Source organism: Monodon monoceros, unplaced genomic scaffold, assembly GCF_005190385.1.
Source record: "Monodon monoceros isolate NGI ecotype Baffin Bay Population unplaced genomic scaffold, NGI_Narwhal_1 Super_Scaffold_4, whole genome shotgun sequence".
Classification (NCBI taxonomy): Eukaryota; Metazoa; Chordata; class Mammalia; order Artiodactyla; family Monodontidae; genus Monodon; species Monodon monoceros.
Window position 1 is genome coordinate 21,245,198 of NW_021703781.1, and position 21,776 is coordinate 21,266,973.

Consider the following 21,776-nt stretch of genomic DNA (forward strand, 5'->3'; position numbering starts at 1 on the left):
AGGAGCGAGAAGGAGAAGATAGAAGTGATAGGAGGAAGGGGGAGAGCGGAGGGGGAGGGGAGAGGGAGAGAGAGAGAGAGAAAGAGAGAGGAGAGGGAGGGAGAGAGAGGAGAGAGAGAGGAGAGAGAGAGAGAGAGAGAGAAAGAGGAGAGAGAGAAAAGAGAGAGGAGAGAGGAGACAGCAAGAGAGAGAGGAGAGAGAGAGGAAAGAGAAGAGAGAGAGGAGAGAGGAGGGAGAGAGTGAGAGAGAGAGAGCGAGAGGAGAGCGAGAGGAGAGAGAGGAGAGAGAGAGAGGAGAGAGAGAGGGAGGGAGGGGGAGAGAGAGAGAGGGAGCATGCTCTGCTTGGTCTTCTTCTTGCAAGGACATGAATCCTATTACAGGGCTCCACCCTCATTACCTCATTGAAACCTAACTGCCTTCCAGAGGCCCTGCCATCACATTGGGGGTTAGGGCTTCAACCTATGAATTTGGGAGGGGGAAACCTTTAGTCCATAACAATAAAGGTTAGACAATATGGTTGAATTTATTCATCTGGGAAGAATGAACAGACCCCCTACTGTGCAGTGTGAGGAGCAGAGAAGTTGTAACAGGTTTAGGGAGCAGTCAGACGTGGACCTTGCCCTTCAGTCAGCTCCACAGAAATTCTAGATTAAAGGATGAGAGGTGGCAGTTAAGGAGGCTAGGGAGAGCAGATCCTAGGATCTGAGAAGAAGTAAAGCAGAGGGGTCGGGGATGAGGGCTGGGGAGGACATAGCTGGAATCCCAAATTTACTCTTGATGAGTAGGCATTGGCAGGAAGCCCAGGACATTTTCTGACCCTTCAACACTGAGGATGCATGTCTGCTGGGGAACAGCAAGAGGACTAAGGGTATGGGGGTGTTAGTGCCTGGTTCAGGAGCTCTGGATAGTAGAGATGTCTGGGACTTCTGATGGGTAGGGCTGAGGGCAATGAAGCCCAGAGATAACCTGTTTGACTCTTTCATAGTCTTGACCATTCTGGCTGGGAAACTGGGAAGTGCTAAAGGGGCTGTGCAGAGAAGGGCAGATGTGATAACAAGGACTTCCATCCTAAGAGCACTAGATGAGGGTAACGATGGTAGTGATGACACCCCAAATTAGTGTCATGACATTTTGCAAAGGGATGGAATTGGGTACACTCATAAGTGTCATTTTTATTAAGATTTCAAGATGCCATGTAGGTGTCATTTAAATAATTTGTTGGAAAAAAATACTGTATGCAGATCACCGATCAGTTACAAGTAACTACACTGTCTTCTGCTTCTGCTGAATTAGTGCCACGACAACATGGGCAAGTCATGAAACTGACTTAAGAGTTAGTTCTTCTGGAAATGAAGGGTGACCTCTGTGATCCTGGTGGGTGCTCTCACTTGAATATCAGATGACTCCCAACATTGCTCACGAAAATAAAGTAGTATTGGTAGCATTTTTGCCCAACAACTATAGTCACTGTTATCCATTTTTGTGGGGAGAGGGGAGGATGGGGATAATATTTCCAATAAGGGCGTTTTCCTGTCGCTTTTCTTCAGGCATCGTTGACCTCGATGGAAGTCTCCAGGAAGGAGACAAGGAGCAAATCTCTGAGTCACTCAAAATCGCAAAGGCCTCTCTAGAGACCCATCTTGAGTCGTTGTTATGGATCAGTTTGCACAGTGCTGCAGGCTGACTCTCTCAGGGGCTCCAAGTGGCCAAAAGTGACCAGCAAGTTGGTTTTTAAAAACGGAGACTGAAGAAGCTGGGTACCCTCTGAGGCGGGCGCGTTCCACCTTCTCGGAAGGCCCGGGCGCCGCCCCCGCCAGGCCAGCAGGAGGCGCGCACGCGCCGTGGGGCCCGGAGGGGACAGCGGGCCTGGCGCCCAGGCCGGGGCGTGCGCGTGACCGGCGGCGGAGCCGCGCACGCCAGGGCTGGGGAACGGGGCGGGCACCGTGGGAGCCATTTCCGGACGGGGCGGGGGGAGGGGCGGGGCCACCGGCGGCCGGATCTCTAATCTCGGCGGCGGCGGCAGCAGCGGTAGCAGTAGACGCCACCTGGGGAGCTTTTGCCCAGCGGCCCGCGAGTCGGTCTCGCGGTGAAGAGGAGCAGGGCCGGGGAGACAGTGTCCGAGGGAAGGAGCGCAGAAGCTGCTCCCGGCTGAGGAGGTGGACGGGGCCGCCGCGGACCCGGAGGAAGGAGGAGGGTCCGGGCTGGGGAGGAGGGCTTCGGCTTGGGATAGGGGAGAGTCGGGACTGAATGGGAGGCGGGTCCTGGCCGGGGAGAGAGAGGAGTGTCTGGACTGCGGGGGGTCCTGTTGCGGAGGGGTCCTGTTGCGGAGGGGTGAGGAGAGGAGGAAGGGCCAGGCCGGACCGAGGGTCTAGGAGCTTGGGGCGGGCTCGGGTTCGGGCTGAGGGTAGGGGCGCCGACCACCCGAGGTCTGAGTGAGTGCAAGGTTCGCGAGTGGGTGGGGGAGGGCGCCAGGGCCGAGAAGGAGCGGGGTCCGAAACTCCACTCGCTGGCGGGGTAGGAGTGGTCTTGGGGTGGGCAGGTTTGCTGGTCCTTCGCCGGCGAGGAGAGGGCTGTGGGGAGGGAGGGATGAAGTCGAGAACGAGGCCTACCTGTTTCTAAAGGGAGTCCACCGGAGGCTGGACCCTGGGACTGGACTGCCTGTAGCGTCCGCTCCTTGGCCGGGTTAGTTTGAATGGGCGGGGCTCCGGGCCTTCAGGCCCTGGTCCACTGCAGGCTGGGCGTTTCCCCCGGTAGCTACCTGGGGGGATTGCTTTGTGGGAGGGTGGCTCTGGAAGCGTTTGGGCAGCTGTGGGAGGGAAGCAGAGTGCCAGCAGGATTCTGATTCGCTGGTTTGGGGTGCTGGGGTGGAGTGTGAATGCTAGGAGTGAAATCTGAGCTCTTAAAGGAGGGATAGAACCCTTTCTCTGCAGCTCTGGCGAATCTCGGCGGGCCGACGGGAGCGTTTAAAGCGTTAGAAGTAAACAAACGTGATTCCCTTTTGCAGAGGGGAGGCACTGAAAGGACGCCTGGAAGAGGAAGATGCCGAGTACGGACCTTCTGATGTTGGTGAGTCCTCTTTGCATCTATTTTCCTTGTTGTAAGTCACTTGTCGTTTACGTTTTATTTTTAGTCCGAAGGATGAGTGTGTAGATTTCACCTCTGATGCTTGCTTTTGGTAGCTGAGAGTTTCTGCCACCTTTTATTTTGGGTTCAATGATTAAGATGGATAAGTGACTGATTTAAGTGTATGTGTGTATATATATACATATAATGAATATGAAGAATCATTTTCAAAATTCTTGCAGTTGATTTTAATCTCTCCTTTCTTATACTACCAGAACAGTTTTAAAACTTCTATTAAATTTTGTCTGGATCTGCCGTATATTAGTTTATAAGTGTTTGTTTCCCAGACTAGAGTTTTGATTCCCTGGAAGGCAGATATCTTGTCTTATTTGTTTAGAGATGATAAACACCTGTCATGGTGCTTCGTCTATGGTGAATTGCTTAATTGCTGAATTGAGCTGGTCTGAATTTACTTTCTTCTGCTGTGCTGAGGAGTATGCCTGTTTTGGTAGAGGCTGTTTTTTTCCCCTCTCCTCTTGAAATCTTTCTGTGCTGTTTTTTCACTGAGCAGGGAAAATACAATTACCAAATGAGTGTTTACCAAAATGACGTTTTATTCTTGGGACATTCATGATTCCATGGAGGCTCTTTATTGATTTTTATTTTTTTCATAGAGGCTTGTTACTGTGAGGATTGTGAGGAGCCAGTGGTTTTCAAATAGCGATGTAGAAGTGTCTGCGTTTAGTTTTGAATAAGTCACTTCTTTGAATCTGATGTCTTTTTGTGCAAAAAACACATTGATTTAAAACATTTCCTTTCCCTCTCTTTACAATTGGTAGTTGGTAGCTGTCACTGGGAAATTGGTGAAAACTAATAGTGAGGTTTTTTTATTATCCAGTGCTGATGTCCTGTAGTGTCAAAACCTGTAAGGTCTGCAGGAGAGATTAAGAGGGCAACAAAGTTGTGATTGGTTCTGGTTTGAGGTGGGGAACAAGGATGATTTTTAGAGACATAGATCAATACTTAGTTTATCCACAGGTTCAGATGAAGAGTTCACCTAAAATAGTTTTTTTTGCCCCAGATTTCATGGATTGTCAGTAGATAATAAATTGTGTTGTGTAATTTTGAATTCTCATTACGAGAGCAATATGTTAGAAGAATTGGAAACTATTAATAAGCAAAAGGAAGCAACCCCCAATAATTCCACTACTCAGAAATAACCACTGTTAGCACCTTGCAGAATGATTTGCAATAATTGGCAACTTCTGTTTTATAAAGCAGTATGTGTATGTAAATTAAGATTCCTGTATGTCAGTAGGATATAACTCCATGCCCAGCCATGTGCTTATTACTTCTTGGGCCTGTGGGCTCCCCTTAACAGCCTGAGCAGTGAGTGCTTTTATTCAGAATATTAACTTTGGAATCAGTTTGAAGTATTTCTCTAGCTGTCACCACTAGTTTTCACTTCCATATTTGAAAATCTAGATGTTTAGGGGTGTTGCTTTGCTCCTTGGTGTAAGGAATAAATTCATATAGATAACAGCTGGCCCTTGAATCATCACTCTCTGGAGACACTGTACAGGTTGCTTGAGGTGCTCTCTCTGGAAAAGTTGTCCTTCTTTCTTTGACTGTCCTGTGCTAAATGGTAAAGAACCAATGACCAGGGCTGGGCTTTCAAGGGGGACACTAAACTGTCATGATCTGAGTTCAAGGTGTTTCTCCGTAGTTGCTTTGTACAGTATGATGCGTTAGACATGTTCTTGGTCCTCTAACTGGGAAAAAAGGACCCCAGTTAATAGAAGATAATGTCAGTGTAGGGCAGCATATGGTAGAATCTCAGAATTAGAAACAACCTTACAAGTCATATGATGCAACTTCTTTCTTATATTGCACCTGGATCCTTTTTAGACCATCTCTGCTAAATGAATATCCAGTCATCCATACTTTCTCCTGGGAGAGTAAGATGGGCATAAGCTAAGACATAATACGAGGTGGATTCAGGAATAGTAGTTTAAGTCTGATAGCTAACATTTATTGAGCACATATTATGTGTTAGGTGCAGAAATAGATATTCTACATGCTCATTTAATTTTCCCAAAAACTCTGAAAAATATGCTGGCATTCTCTTTTTATAGGTGAGAAACTAGACTTAGAGGGTACCATAGCAGTGAAGTGGAGGAACTGTGTTTTAGCCACAGCTGGTTTGACTTCAAAGCCCTCTTTTTTTTTTTTTGGCTGCATTGGGTCTTCGTTGCTGCGCGTGGGCTTTCTCTAGTTGCAGCCAGCGGGGGCTACTCTTCGTTGCAGTGCGCGGGCTTCTCATTGCAGTGGCTTCTCTTGTTGCAGAGCACGGGCTCTAGGTGCGTGCGCCTCAGTAGTTGTGGCACACGGGCTGAGTAGTTGTGGCTCATGGGCTCAGTAGTTGTGGCTCATGGGCTGTAGAGCGCAGGCTCAGTAGTTGTGGCTCATGGGCTGTAGAGCGCAGGCTCAGTAGTTGTGGCACACGGGCTTAGTTGCTCCGTGACATGTGGGATCTTCCCGGACCAGGGCTCGAACCCGTGTCCCCTGCATTAGCAGGCGGATTCTTAACCACTGCGTCACCAGGGAAGCCCCAAAGCCCTCTTTCTTACCTATTTTGTGATGCTGCCTCTGTGTCATATTCATCGAAAGGGATGGAGGTTGCTGAACTGTGTGACTGCTGAGAGCAGGTTTGTGTGGAGCAGGAGTGGGATAGCTCTGCCCTCTAGGGGACACTTCGGAAGAGTGGTGGGGATGCTTTTGTCTTGGAGTCTCGTCTTGTCTGAACATACGTTTTATTATACAAATCTTCTTGTTTCTCTTCCCTTACATTGCAGTTTGGGCGCTATATTGAAATTTAAAAAAAGTTATATCTATGGGTATAATGTTATAATCTTTGAATTTCATTTCAGAATAAAGAGCATTACAAAATATTTGTTACAGAAGGGGGCGTTGGGTCTGATAGGGTAGAAAGCCACTTTTGTGGACAGTGTGCTATGGCAATAAAACTTGAAGATGGACTGGAGTCCATATATGACAAACTTTGGATTCCAGACAAAGGTTCTTGGGCTGTCAGCCCTCAGTGCTTTCCTGCCTTTGACTTTGTCCTCATTTGATTAAGGGGTTTTGCCTGCCTTTTTCCATTTGTTCATTTATGCCACGGACTGTGATACTTTCCACGTAACGTCTCAGAGAGAATAAAGTGAGTGAGTGTATTCATTCATCTGAGAATTGTGATGCTTTCAGAGGGAATTCAAGTCTGGAAATTTTTTAGCAATCTTTCTCCACTTTAGCAACCATTCTTTTCATCCATCTTCTCCTCCTTCCTAGTGCTAGGGGTGTGTATCGCTTTGCGAGTTGCCAAATACTCCTAGCTTTAACAAAAGAAAAAAAAGGTACTTTATAAAGCTAAGTCTACTCCTATAGACCCATCCAGATGGACGACTCAGAGTTACCGTATGCACTGTGGTAGTGCTGGGTGGGGTGTGAGTGATAAAAGTTGATCTAGGGTCGAGGTTCTCAGCCAGGGGCAGTTTTTGCCCCAACCCCCATTCCCCAGACGTTTGGCAATGTGTAGAGACACTTTTGATTGTCATACTGGAGGAGTGCTAGAGGTCAGAGATGCAACTGATTGCCCTACTCTGCAGTGTAGTCCCTCACAACCTAGAATTACCTGGCCCGAAATGTCAGAAGCGCCCAGGTTGAGAAACCCTGCTCTAGGTTCCTTAACATAAGTAACAATATCTGTGCAGCCCTGGCATTCATGTGGATGGGGCAGTAGGTCTTTTCTTAGAGTTTAATGGGTCTGTTACAGTGATACTTGGGTTGTTTTGCCCATGGATCAAGCTCTGCTACTTTGGAATATATATTGGAGAGTGTACAGCATGATATTCTGAAGCACAGTAAAAGTCCTAAGAAGTGCTGTCTTTTGCAACATTTCTGCAGCACTGTTGATTTGGAAACGGTAAGCCCGTCTCAGTTTTGTTTCTCAGGTGCAAAAATCACATCTTGCCAGATATTAGAGCTTTATCTTTGACCCTTGAATCTTTTTCAGGGATGCTTTCTTTATGACTCTCAAATGGGATTTAAGCAATAAACTGAAAGATTGACACTAAAAGCTCATTTCTATTATTTGAATCTGGTGTCTTACTTGTAGGCTTGTCTATAAGAAAGGGAGGATTCATTGCAACTGGTAGGACATTTCAATTTTTGTTGACAATTTGAGTGGCCATTGTAGGATGAGCACTGTTTCTGGCCTTGTTCCATTCTTGTAAATAAAGCAAAATATAATAACAAGTATGATAATTTCTCCAGCTTTTGGTCTAAAGGAAAGGAAAGTTATAAATAGATAAACCCAAAATCCCAGTCTTTGGCTTGGCTTTGCAGTCTGTGTGTCAGGAATTTTTAGTAACATTTACCTCTTAATTAGGCATTGCCCAATCTAGTATTACATGTAGTTTGTATGCATTGGTGGCAGAAATGGGAATCAGCCTGGGATTAAGACTTTTCCATAGGGAACTGATTTGTAGTGAATCAGTCCATATGTGGAAGCATACAGAATGCAATTACTGAGAGAAAAACAATGCTATGGGGTAAGGGGAGATGGGAGCCATCAGGGATGACGGAACAGTGCAGGCTGAAAGTAGTTTGTTGGGTCTATCAGTTATCTCCTGGTGCACTCCAGCAGTGTGATTGCCCAGAGTTAAGGAATACCAACAGGTGTTGGTGAAACACTTCAGGGCTAAGAGCAATCAGCACCCTTAGGCCTGACGGAGCAAGAGAGGGAGTAATTTCTGGAACTTGAGAGAGCTTAGCAGAAGGAGAAGGTAACCTATGGGAATGCAGCCACTTCCAACCAGTGGCCTAGCAGGAAGGGAATCAAGGGGAATAAACACCTCACATGTTTTCTTTTCCCACCCTCTGGTCTGCTGGAGCTTTTCATTGGTCAAACCCAACTGGAAACCAGAGGATACAGGAACCTGGGTGATTTAATTTATAGGACAGCCCCATGAAGCACATAACAGAGTTGAGGAAGGTTCGGTAGAGCAGTATACTGAAGTCAAGGTAAAGTTAGTTTTGAAAGGTACAAGTGAGAAGATAGTGTTGGAGCAGTCTTGAAGAATGTAGGTCATGGAACGTTATAGAAAAGGAATGTTCTCGCTGATAACAGAAGGATAGATTCAGAGGCAGAGAGTTGCCACAGCTTCAGAGCTAGTTTGTTCCCGTAGTAGCCTTAGAATCTTAATTGCCAGAAGGGCCTTTAGAAATCTTGCAGTGCCACTTCCCTTCCCATGTGGGAATTCCTTCCACAATGCCTGGCCAGGAGTGGGTGCGGTATAGTTTCTCAGGGAGTCCTTTCCATTGTTGGACAGCTTTAAATGTTAGAAAGCTTTTATTTGTCCAAATCACTGAATGTGTCAGGATTAGGTTTGGCTGAATATAAGAGAAAAATCTACAGAAACAGAGATTTCTAAAAAGTAGAAATAAATTTTTCTAAAGTAAGAGAAATCCAGAGTCAACAGTTGGTGCCGATACTGCCATTCCTAGGTCTTTGAGGAGGTTCCACCGCTCAGTGCATCCTCTCCAGGTCAGGATAGCTGCTTTGAGCTTGAGCTGTCAGGTTCGCGTTTCATTCGGCGGGAAGAGGAAATGGGAAGGAAAAGAGCTTGCCTGCATTCTTAATTTATTATGCAAACAGAAGAGTGTATAAAGCACATATCCTCATTTTAAAGAATAACAATGAAGAGAACAGTAATATATCTACCACCCAGGTTAAGAAATAGAGCGTTCACCACCAACCCCATGTGCCCCACCCTGGTTACATCTCCTTCCCTTTTCTCTACTGATATCGCTCTACTATCCTGATTTTGGGGATAGTTATTCCCTTGCTGTTTAAGAAAAAAAATTGTGTTACCACCTAGTTCTGCATCCTGAATTTTAATTTTGTTTTCAACTTGATACAAATGGATTTATATGTGTTTTTTTAACCTTTAAAAAAATTGAAGTATAGTTAATTTACAATGTTGTGTTTGTTTCTGGTATAGAGCAAAGTGATTTGGTTATATATATAGATATATATGTGTCTATCTATATTCTTTTTCAGATTCTTGTCCATTATAGGTTATTCCAAGATAATAAATATAGTGCTATATAGTAGGGCCTTGTTGTTTATTTTATATATAGTAGTGTGTATATGTTAATCCCAAACTCCAAATTTATCCCCCCTCCTGCCCCTCCACTATCCCCTTTGGTAACTGTTAGTTTGTTCTCTATGTCTGTGAGTCTATTTCTGTTTTGTAGATAAGTTCATTTGTATGATTTTTTTAGATTCCACTTATAAGTGATTTCATATGATATTTGTCTTTTCCTTACTTCACTTAATGTGATCATCTCTGGGTGCCTCCATGTTGCTGCAAATGGCATTATTGCATTCTTTTTTATGGTTGAGTCGTATTCCATTGTATATATGTACCACATCTTCTTTATCCATTCATCTGTTGCTGGATAGCTAGGTTGCTTCCATGTCTAGGCTGTTGTAAATAGTGCTGCTGTGAACATTGGGGTGCATGTATCTTTTTGAATTAGAATTTTCTAGGGATGTATGCCCAGGAGTGGGGTGGCAGGATCATATGGTAACTCTATTTTTAGTTTTTTAGGGAACTTCTATACTCTTCTCCATAGTGGCTGCACCAGTTTACATTCCCACCAATAGTGTAGGAGGGCTCCCTTTTCTCTACACTCTCTCCAGCATTTATTATTTGTAGACTTTTTTTTTTCTTTTGCTGTACACGGGCCTCTCACTGTTGTGGCCTCTCCCGCTGCGGAGCACAGGCTCCGGACGCGCAGGCTCAGCGGCCGTGGCTCACGGGCCCAGCCACTCAGCGGCATGTGGGATCTTCCCGGACCGGGGCACGAACCCGTGTCCCCTGCATCGGCAGGCGGACTCTCAACCACTGCGCCACCAGGGAAGCCCCTATTTGTAGACTTTTTAATGATGGCCATTCTGACTGGTGAGAGGTGATACCTCATTGTAGTTTTGATTTTCATCTCTTTAATAATTAGCGATATTGAGCATCTTTTCATGTGCCTGTTGGCCATCTGTGTGTCTTTTTTGGAGAAATGTCTGTTTAGGTCTTCTGCCATTTTTTAATTGGGTTGGTTCTTTCTCTGATATTAAGCTGCATGAGCTGTTTGTGTATTTTGGAAATTAATCCCTTGTCGGTAGCATTGTTTGCAGATATTTTCTCCCAGTCCATAGGCTGTCTTTTCATTTTATGGTTTCCTTTGCTGTGCAAAAGCTTTTAAGTTTAATTAGGTCCCATTTGTTTATTTTTGTTTTTATTTCCATTTCTCTAGGAGAGAGGTCCAAAAAAAATAATGCTGCGATTTATGTCAGAAAGTGTTCTGCCTATGTTTTCCTCTAGGAGTTTTATAGTATCCGGTCTTACATTTAGGTCTTTAATCCTTTTAGAGTTTGTTTTTATATATGGTGTTAAAGAATGTTCTAATCTCAATTTTTAACATGTGGCTGTCCAGTTTTCCCAGCATCATGTGTTGAAGAGACTATTTTTTCTCCGTTGTATATTCTTCCCTTCTTTGTCGTAGATTGACCATAAGTGTGTGGGTTTATTTCTGGGCTTTCTATCCTGTTCCATTGATCTGTATGTCTGTTTTTGTGCCAGCACCATACTGTTTTGATTACTGTAGCTTTGTAGTATAGTCTGAAGTCAGGGAGTGTGATTCCTCCAGCTCCATTCTTCTTTCTCAAGGTTGTTTTGGATATTTGGGGTCTTTTGTGTTTCCATACAAATTTAAAATTTTTTGTCCTAGTTCTGTGAAAAATATACCATTGGTAATTTGATAGGGATTGCAGTGAACGATTTATATGTATTTTTGGTGATTTTCCTATATTGCCCAGTATTTGCGAGATTCATCCATGTTGTTGCATGTAGTTTATAGTTTAGTTCATTCATTTTCATTGTTGTATAGCATTTCATTATATGATTACTACAATTTCTTTAGCCATTTCACTGATGATGGATATTTGGACTGTTTCCATTATTTCTTCTTGTAGTTCTATTAGATTTTGTTGTACATAACTTGATATTTTATTACTAGGTGCATCCAGATCTAAAATTGTTACATCTTATCTAGTGAGTTGTGATTTTTATCTAATAATGCTTTTTGACTTAATATAACATAGCTATATGAGCTTTTTGTCATGAAATAGGCAAACTATAAGTGTTTGATGAATGAATGACTTGCCTGTTGTATAGGCAGAAACCGCAGAGCACTCATCCTAGCCTGTTCTCCTGGCACATTGTTATTTACGTGTCCTGTTATCCTACGAAGTGAACAAAGCACTTTTAAATTAAAAAAAAAAAGTGTGGAGTTTTCTTTTTGGAGGGATAATTTGTGTATAGTAAAGGGCACAAATCTTAATTGTACAGGCCAATGAATATTTGTATATGGATACACGTACTCACTGCCCAGATCAAGATGTGAAAAATGTCCAGCATCCCAGAAAGCTCCTCATATCCCTCCCAGTTGATACCCACCAAAGGCTGTCATTCTTCTCACTGTAGTTTTGCTTATTTTTCAGTTTTATGTAAATGGAAGCATACAATATATTTTCTTTTGTGAATGTCTTTTGTTCTGAACGTTGATTGTATCTGTGAGTTTCAGCCATGGTCTGATGTAGCAATATTTTTAAGAATTATTGCTGTGTAGTTTTATGGTATATAAAATACCAAAATTTATTCATTCTGTAGTTGATGAACATTTATGTTTCTAGTTTTCGGCTGTTATGAATGACATTGCTACATTCTTGAACATGTCTTTTAGTAAACGTAAATACAATTGTTGGGTCATGAGGTATACTGCCAAACAGGTTTCTAAAGTGGTTGTACCAGTTTATACTCCTATAGGGTTTTCTTAGTATATAACTTTTGGATTTAGCTTTGGGCAACAAGTTTTAACATTTTGTTACCTGCACAGTGGAGGGAGCTTTAAGAACTCTTTCCTGAAGTAGTGTAGGTACTTCTAAAATGTGAAATGCCCTTTTCTTTGCATTCTCGTTTACCTAGTCTATAACTATTAATAAACATTTGATGGAAAAAAAACACCTTGGTTCTTTTTGAGTATTAAAAGGGCTCTGTTAAGAGCAGAGTTTAGATTTGTAAAACACCATTTGTAGCAGTTAATTCCAAGGCTGAAATCATAATCCTTTGGAACTCCTTGGAACCTAAGTAGTTGTGGTATATTTACGCCTTGTGCTTAGTAGTGGGAAGACCTTCTTTTTGGAGACTTTTCCTGAGAGGCATTTGAGTTCACTCCTTTGAATTGCATTTTGGTAGATGAGGCTAAAAAGGAATACATTAACCCTGCCTTGAGTTCCAGTCTTAATGGTGCTGAGTCTTTGAGACAGTTGAGGGAAATTGATAATTGTTTCAAATTCTAATGGGGAGGAATTGAGGACAAATATGAGAATGCCATGGTGGACCTGCTCCTTGTTGAGCTGTATTGCAGCCAGGGTGGAAGAAAGCCTAGGATTAGACTATTACCCAGCCCTTTTTGATAAGCTTAAGGTTTCAGATGCTTTCGCATGAGTCATGCCTGCAGCAATCAACAGTAGTCTATCTGGATGACTGAAATCAGGTTTATGATCTGTAAACATAAGTAGGTAACTGGTTTAATCCTGTTTTGTTAGTAGGTAAGGGGACACTTGCAACCTTCTGATTGAATTAGATTGTGGAAAGCTGAGTTGATTTAACATCTGTCTTACAAAATTGAGGAGCAGCTCACTATTTACCTGCATTTATTACCATCATCTGTAGTAAAATACAGCATAGGCATGGAAATCAAACTACTTAAAGCCTCTCGCAGCTCTACCTTTGTGGTTTTGCCTGGAACATTGCAAAGGTCACTTTTCCGTGCTGCTAATTGAAAAGGAAAGGAAAATGTTTATCAGAGAATTCAGATTCATCAAATAATTTGTGAAGTGTTTATTATCTGCAGTCATTTGCTCATTACCTTGCTGCATTTAATATTCACAGCAACGCTGTGAATTGTTTTTTTCTTGTGAATTTTTTGTTGAACTATAATAATGGCATCTAGTTTTGTTTGAACATGAGTGAAATCCAGTTGCACAGAGGTTCAATAAGTGCCAAAGGTCACACAGCTTCTAAGTGAGAGCTAAAACTAGAGTAGAAGCCTTTGACACTATCCAGACTTTCTAGGACACCACAGTGGCCTGTAAAACACTATTAACACGACTCTCAAAGAATTCACAGGAGTCGTGATGAGGTGTCAGTTCAGGACAATACTCAGAGGTGTCGGTCCTTTTCAGATATCCTGGGTAGTGACTGGAGTATGTGTTCATGAAAAAACACAAAAAGTGTTTTGAAAAAGTTTTGTCATTTTAGCAGTTAGTAATTTTGTTTATAGATTCTTAAAAACTATACCTCTGGACAATAATGACCCTTTTTGTCTAGTTTACCCATAATTACTCTACAAATTTCTACGTTATTTTTAAGATACTTAGGGTTGCTTTCATTTGGAGTCCAAAGCTTTAATCTCTGTTTCTGGAATTACAAAGTTTCTGCTATCTTTGGCCATATGGAAACTTTTTTTCCAGAAAGACTGTTTTTTAAAGAAAGTCTTTGAATCCAAACAATCTTAGGTGGTTGGTCTTAGCTAAGAGAACATTTGGTGAGCATAAATGGAATTGCTGAGTCATAATGCTTTTTTTTCTTTAAAGTATACAATCCAGTGGTTTTTAGTGTATTCACAGAGTTGTACAGTTGTCACTACAATTTAGAACATTTTCAGAAGAAACCCCTTACTCATTAGTAGTCACTTCCTCCCCGTCTCCTACTCCTAGGCAACCACCAAACTACTTTTTGTCTATAGATTTCCTTATTCAGAACATTTCCTATAAATGAATCATGTAAATACTATGTGGTGTTTTATAATTGACTTTTTTCTCTTAACGTGATGTTTTCAAGGTTCATCCATGTTGTAGCATGGATCAGAACTTCATTCCTTTTTATTATACTCATGAGGCTTTTCCTGAAGAATTGTAAGTGATGGATATATCCAGTGTTTCTATTTTGTTCTCAAAAATGTTGTTTGCTTTATATATAATAGGATAGTTTGTCATATTAAGGCTACTTCTATGATTCATTTTAGGGAAGGCATTATTAATCTGAGGAATATGGATCCCATATATAACTGGCCTTCAGGATGTCCTGAACCCTTTGTAATTATTTGCAAGATTTTATATTCCCAGGCATTTTTTGGTGGGGGAGGTTAGGGGACTGAGAACATTTAGCTTTTGTTAAAAGATAATTTCCCAAAAAAGGTAAAATCATGACACTCATACAGTTAGAAAATGAATACACACTTTATTTTACTTACAGTGTTCAAAGGAGAAGCCCAAAGAACAGATACATTTATAGATCAGGAATATTAAAATGAGTATGCAAATGGAGGCAAAACTAGTTTCTTCCATAGTGGAGAGGGAGGTCATTTGAACCTTTACTGGACATGGCAGACTTTATACGTTTATAGATTAAGATCAGTTTGCATTGCTATCAGTTATCTACAACTTCCAGACTTGTAAAATAACTGCCGTATAATCAGAATCAGAGGGATGTCCTAGACAATGTATGATTTTCCACTGGAAACACACATTTTCTCCTGCACTTTCAGCAGATTATCCAGAAAGTCTGAAAGTCTTCCAAGTGTTAATTTTAAATTTAGAGTTTTACTTCAGTTTTAAAAAGCATCTCCTTTGTGACTAGATTTAGAAAAATGTTTGTATCCGTTGAGTATCAGTCGGAGACCCAGGGATAGGTCTCTGGTTTATTCTTTTGAACAGGATTATTTGTTAGAAATCTCCAGAGAAGTAGGCTTTGCATCTTAACTTAGGTTACACTTTTGGGCATATATTCAGTATTTCTCATCTCTAATATCAGCATGACTGTTGAAGGGAGGGGATTTCTATAACTAGTTTAGAAAAGTCTAGCTTTTCTAGAAAAAAAAAGTCTAGCTATCTTAACTCTGACAAAGGTAGCTAGATAATCCTATTAGTAAAAGAAGTACAGGAAGGGAGAAGCCTAGACAACTTCTTCCGCAGTTGTGGTATGCTCAGGGAAGTCAAGACTTCTCCTTTGTGTGTGAAGAACGTAGGATTATTTCCACTAGACCTTGCTTATTCTCCAGGGGGTTCTCATTTCCAGTCTTCAGAGGATAATGAACCTCTTTTACTTTGAAAGGTAACTTCTGTGCACGTGTACAGAAAGTCATCTAGCTACTGACTTTAAGAGACTCTGGGAGTTCATAGCAAATTTGGCAGCATGACATGTTCAGGTTTGCAGAGTACTTTTTCCCCACATCTTCCCTACTTCCCTCAGGCTGAGAATGTATTTACCAAGAAAACCCATGATTGCCCTTACCTCTACATCCCTCAGCCTGTTCTCTGCTTGTTCAACTTAGTTTTATGCATTTCAGTCTTCTCTGCTAGGTTAAGCTCCCTGTAGTGCCTTTCTTGATAGACATCAGAAGAGAGGTGCTCAGACTTGTTAGTTGATAGAATCAGCATCTGTCTTCACTTGAAGACAGACTTATGGTCCTGACCATAAGTAAATGAATAAAAAGTTCTCAGCAACCATTTGGCAGTCTTCGGGGCTGCCCACTTTTATGAACCCAGGAGCTTGGATTTTCTGTGAGTGCGCTCCTAATGACTGGAGAACATTGCATGGCTGTCTCTCCTTTCTGAGGCCAAGATTGTGTCTCAGTGACGGGGTGCTTTGCCCAAATACTCCAGTGTTAAGTGTAGAGCAATTAGACTTTGTAAGTGCTTGTGAACTAGTACTGAGCATGTATACTTGACTCCAGGCATGGCTGGAAGGGAAATGTGCACAGTTAAGCTTTTTGAGATGAGCTTCTCAGATACTGGATCTTTTGACTTACATAGTAGAATTTGGGGGGAAGTATATGGTTTGCTCTTTACCTCCTAAGAAATGATGACTCGGTCCCTTTAAACATTTCTATATCACACAGTCACCGTTGGTTGGTTGGAATGACTGTTTGGTTTATCGCTCAATTCTTACTTCTTTAATGACCCAAGGGAATTTTCCCTTTGAGCTTGTGATCTGTTTTTGCTGATAAACTTTAATGCCTTTTGAGGCTCTAAAGACAATAGTGTTTTCTTACCTGTTTGCTTTGCACTTTGAAGTTCTGCAGAATGTAATATGAAAGAGAATCAGATTCAGTTAATTTTTTCCCCATTTTTAGAGCAGAAGTAGAGTAAGAATAAATACTTAACTTTTAGGCTTTCTTCTGTATTTTAACTTCACTCCCTTATCTGAGTCTCAGTCACTAGAGTACCATTTGATTTGAAGACATTCAGGCGTGGATGAACTGGGTGAAACAGGTTTTTCTTTTCCTCAACAGCCCATTCCTGCTTTAAAGCTCAGATTTCTGACTCTTCTGGAAAAACTCTTGAGTGTTGAATTGTGCACTTGTATTAGAGGTGAAGAAAGTGGAAGGAAGAGGAAAACAAAATCCTTTTTTTCTCTGTAGCATTGCAGAGTGGAAGATTTTGATTTTCTTTAGTATCTGGCCAAAGAATAAATATTAGCCATGAGTAATGCATTGATCTGTGGATTGATGTGGCTGGGCCCCAACTTTAACACTTACAGTAAAACTTGGTGGATGTCTTTTTGCCCCCGTCTTGTAATATGTTAACTCAATTATTGGGTAATTCTTTTATCAAAGAAGGGGATGGGGAGAGTAGGGGCCATGTTGTGGTGTAGAGAAAGGGTTCTTAACCAAGCAAGGATGTCTGTCACAATCACCTGGGGGAAGTTTTCCAAAATGTATATTTCTGGGCTCCACTCTGTACTTACTAAACCTCTGGGGTGGAGTGTTCTGAAGAAAGCTCCTTGGATGATTTTGAAGCATTCTACTGGTTAGCCCCCATTAAATCATGGTGAAGGGATTGTTATAATTAAGGAAAGAAGCACCATCCAGTGTGGGTCTGGAAATGTCTTCTTTCAGTGATAGTCATTTTTAGAATGTTTCTTCTGGTATAAGTTGGTAATTAAGGACATTTAATGGGGGAAAATTATCACTGCCTAATTGGCAGTTGGTTAAGTACAGTAATAGTTCTCAAAGAAGTTTTTTTTGGGGGAATGGGGGTGTGGATAGTGCCATTATGGGAAGTCTGCTTACAGAATCTTGTTCTCTTGAAGTGATTTAAGGATTGAAAGAGTTTATTACCATTGGGGAGAACCGTGGGCTAGTACCAATAGGAAAGTATCTTGTGATTGAAGAATTCTGAGTTCGCTGGACTGAGTCACTCCATCACGTCATAATCCTGGCCTCACAAAAATCTTAAGAGAATAAATCCTAAGTATAAAAAGCGCTGAGATTGTGTTGAGTGGAAAATAACCTTAGTGTTAACTCCCTCCACTGCATTACAGAACCGCATTCTAAATTTAAGGAAGCCAGGAGTGAAACCACTCTAAGACACTGGTTTTAAAACTGAAGGTCATGATCCATTTAGAGGGATGCAGAATCAATTTAGTGGGCCAAGCCTTTGAAAAAAGAAGGAAGAAATAGAAAAGAAATGTAAGTGTATCACAAGTAATAAGGTGTTAAGTATTATTTTGGAAATTTTTGTTTTGATTTTATATCTTTCTGTTGCTGTGCGTGCTAGTTTGTGTTGTAAAATACATTTCTGTGGGACTGTATTGGAAAAGTTTGAAACTCTTTGGTCTAAAAAGTGACATGCCCTGGGACTTCCCTGGTGGCACAGTGGTTAAGAATCCACCTGCCAATGCATGGGACACGGGTTGGAGCCCTGGTCCGGGAAGATCCCACATGCCGCGGAGCAACTAAGCCCATGTGCCACAGTATGGAGTCTGCACTCTAGAGCCCGTGAGCCACAACTACTGAAGCCTGTGTGCCTAGAGCCCGTGCTCCGCACCAAGAGAAGCCACCACAGTGGGGAGCCCGTGCACCACAACAAAGAGTAGCCCCCGCTCGCCACAACTAGAGAAAGCCCACGCGCAGCAATGAAGACCCAACACAGCCAAAAAAGCCCAAACCATATGCTTAAAAAAAAAAAAAAAAAAAAGTGGCAGGCCCCAAATTTACCAAATTTGTGGACTGCTACTATCATGTTCAGGAAAGTGTCTTGCTCCCTTGAAGTGATTTGGGGGGTGAGAGGGTTCAGTATGAGAATAGTAGGCTACCAAGCTCCCACACATTCCAGCAGCTGCCTTTTGTCTAGTAATGATTAGGATTATTGAGTACTATTTTGATGTCTTTTAGGTATCTGCTAAAACCTAAATCTTTAGATTGAAGTGGGATGAATAAAAAGAGAAAGTCTGGTTAGTTTATTCATCCTTATTTGATAGTAGCTTCTTCAAAGTAGTTAATATTTTAAATCTTCACACTAAAGTTGATCTTTTTTCCTTTAATATTATACTTTTAAAAGATTTATGGTATCCTTACTCTCATTTTATATACATTCATTGGGCAAAGCATTTTGTTGTTGTTCCTCTAGGGGAATACGTTTCCAATTTTATCGAAGCGTGAAGGAAAGAATGCTTTTCGTTGTGGAAGTTTTACCAAAACTACTTTTCTATTAAGCAAATATTGGAGATAAACAGCCACAAACACCCACACACACCCACAGACACACACGTACACAGACACTTTATTTTGTGAATATTCTGCGTCCCTTCTAGATAAAGAAATGAAGGCACAGGTGGGTGAAATAATTTGCCTGGAGTTGCACAATAAGCTAGTGGCCTTCGTAGACGACCACTTATGGTTCTTGTATTTCCAGAGACACAATGTAGAGATTAAGTTGAAATAGACAGAAGCCTAAGTATTGTAATTATAAATAAATATGCAAGTGTATATAGACAAAATATATTTCTATAAGAAGAAAGATGCGGTGGGAAACAGTAATTATAATTATATTAAGTTCTCGTGCCATCTCTGTCTAGATGTTTTTTCTGTAGTCATGACCTAGCAGTACAATTTTGGTTTGTTGTATGTTACCATATATCCAAGGTATATTCTGCCAGGAGCATAAATTGTGGAAAGAAAATTCTTGGGATAGCGCTGGATTGTAATGTGTTTAGTGATCCTCTACCTGTGACACTGAGAGTGAAGAATTGAAAGAGTAGGAGGCGTGGGTTCCTAGTCTCCACTCTGACACAAGCCCGTCTGCATGAGCTGAGGTACGCCGTGCTGCTTCGGGGCCTCTGTAAAGTGAAAATGTGGGCTTGATCTCTAAAGTTCTCTTCAACATTTAGATTGTATACTTCCCCAGGGCTGGAATATTGCATCAGAACCCAGCCTGGGGTTGGTGCTGGTTGCAAGGCCCCAAGGAACTGCCTCATCCTTTTCTCCGAGGAGATAGCACACGTCACCCCACAGAGCCCTATAGTGCAGCGAGTTGTCAGTGTTGTGAGGTGCTTCTTTGTTGGGACTGAGCCTAGGTTGTTTGTAGTAACCTAGAAGGACCTTGGAATGAGGCCAGGAGATATAATTTCTGTGACCAACTGGTTGCCCATTCAAAAAGCTTGCTAGGACCCATCCAAGTACAGTATCATTCTGTCACTGGAGTAAGAGAATATAGAAATAGATCTCCTTGAGAGGTGTTTCTCTATATCTCCTCTTAAGGAGATGTATTCAAGGACTCCCATTATCTTCTCATGGCAATTACAAAGAAAATGCACTTCTGCTGAATATAATTTTGTAAATGTTAGCAAGGAATGCCTTCATATCTTAATAGGCTTTTTAAAAATGGAAGTAGTTTGCATGGGCTGATTCTTTGCTCTTTCCCTAATACTAGTTATGTTACTCGTTTGTTTAGTCAGTGCTGTGATAATATCTACAGTCATCTTTTGCAATTGGTAACCTCTATTTTCTGGGTGAACCAGGAACTAGAATCACCAGAGGAAAAGTTGATCTGTATGATTGTTCTTCCGTCATCCCATTCATACACACCATTCAACCATTTGGTTTGATCACAGCTTTAACACTAGAAGATTCTCTATAATAGTTGAAATTATGACATACCTTCAATGATGGTAGACTCCTCTGGTCTTTCTCGGGTCTCGACCAGCACTGCCACTGCTGTGCAGGATTGAGATTGTTGATAGCAATAGTGGGCTCTAGGGAATGGCCACCAAGAACTATGAGGGGGTTGCAGATAAACTGTGTTTCCATGGATAGCCCTCTGGGAGCCCAGTACTTGTCTAATGCTAATTACCTTATACTGCAGCCTAATTGCTAAGTGTATAAATGCTTTCAACAAACATTAGTTGAGCACCCGTCCTCCTTCTGAGCTTTCATGCTGCTCCTCGAACATTGCATGTAGATATCCAACAGGAACATAAACCTACAGCATTATCTTGTTCTCAGAATCTCCTCTACCATCTTCAGCTTCCCTTCCTCTTCTAGTCTGCCATGGTTAATGCTGTCACCACTTAGCCAGCCTCTCAAACTTGAAAATCTGGAATTATTTTCCCCTCTCCATACTTTCTATATCTAATAAGTTATCAAACACTGTTCTAAAAATGTGTTTCAAATCCATACCATGTTTTGGTCCAGATACCATACTGCTTAAGGTGAAACCCAGTTTATTTCTCCCCTGGACTTTTTTTTAAAAATTAATTAATTAATTAATTAAATTTATTATTTTTGGCTGTATTGGGTCTTTGTTGCTGTGTGCGGGCTTTCTCTAGTTGCGGTGAGCGGGGGCTACTCTTCGTTGCGGTGCACGGGCTTCTCATTGCAGTGGCTTCTCTTGTTGCGGAGCACAGGCTCTAGGCGTGCGGGCTTCAGTAGTTGTGGCACGCAGGCTTCAGTATTTGTGGCTCACGGGCTCTAGAGCACAGGCGCACGGGCTTAGCTGCTCCGCGGCATGTGGGATCTTCCCGGACCAGGGCTAGAACCCGTGTCACCTGCATTGGCAGGCGGATTCTTAAGCGCGGCGCCACCAGGGAAGCCCCTGCCCTGGACTGTTTCAACAGTCCTCTTAACTAAAATTTTTGTCTCTGATTTCTGTCCTCCTTCTATTCCTTTCCCATGCAGTTATCTTAAAGAAAAAAAATTGCTCTCCTGATTAATACCCATACCTTCCGTTTTGTTTTTGTTGTTCTGCTATTTGCTTTTTTCTTTTTTTTTTAACTCAACATCGTGTTCTGGAAATTTTTCCATGTGGTTCATTTAAATCTGTCTTTTTTAAAATATATAAATTTATTTATTTATGTATATATATTTTATTTTTGGCTGCATTGGGTCTTTGTTGCTGTGCGCGGGCTTTCTCTAGTTGGGGCGAACGGGGGCTACTCTTTGTTGTGCTGCATGGGCTTCTCACTGCAGTGGCTTCTCTTGTTGTGGAGCATGGGCTCTAGGTGTGCAGGCTTCAGTAGTCGTGGCTCACGGGCTCTAGAGCGCAGGCTCAGTAGTTGTGGCGCACGGGCTTAGTTGCTCTGCGGCATGTGGGATCTTCCCAGACCAGGGCTCGAACCCGTGTCCCCTGCACTGGCAGGCGGATTCTTAACCACTGCGCCACCAGGGAAGTCCATAAATCTGTCTTCTTTTTAATGCTGCATAGTATGGGTACATAAAATGTATATATTATAGTTTATTTAACCATTTAT

At 42.0% G+C, this 21,776-nt stretch overlaps 1 protein-coding gene across 8 annotated transcripts in view; it reads left to right on the top strand.

Annotated features, from left to right (window-relative positions):
• The window catches only part of SGPL1 (sphingosine-1-phosphate lyase 1), a 103,524-nt gene that overhangs the window by 48,564 nt on the left and 33,184 nt on the right, over positions 1-21,776 (top strand). For 4 of the 8 annotated variants that reach the window (XM_029200997.1, XM_029200998.1, XM_029201002.1 and 1 more), the window contains one exon: positions 3,005-3,066. In XM_029200997.1, coding sequence (XP_029056830.1) covers positions 3,040-3,066 — 27 coding nt within the window. In that variant the 5' untranslated portion in view covers positions 3,005-3,039. The other 4 variants (XR_003790533.1, XM_029200995.1, XM_029200999.1 and 1 more) reach the window with 3 other exon arrangements.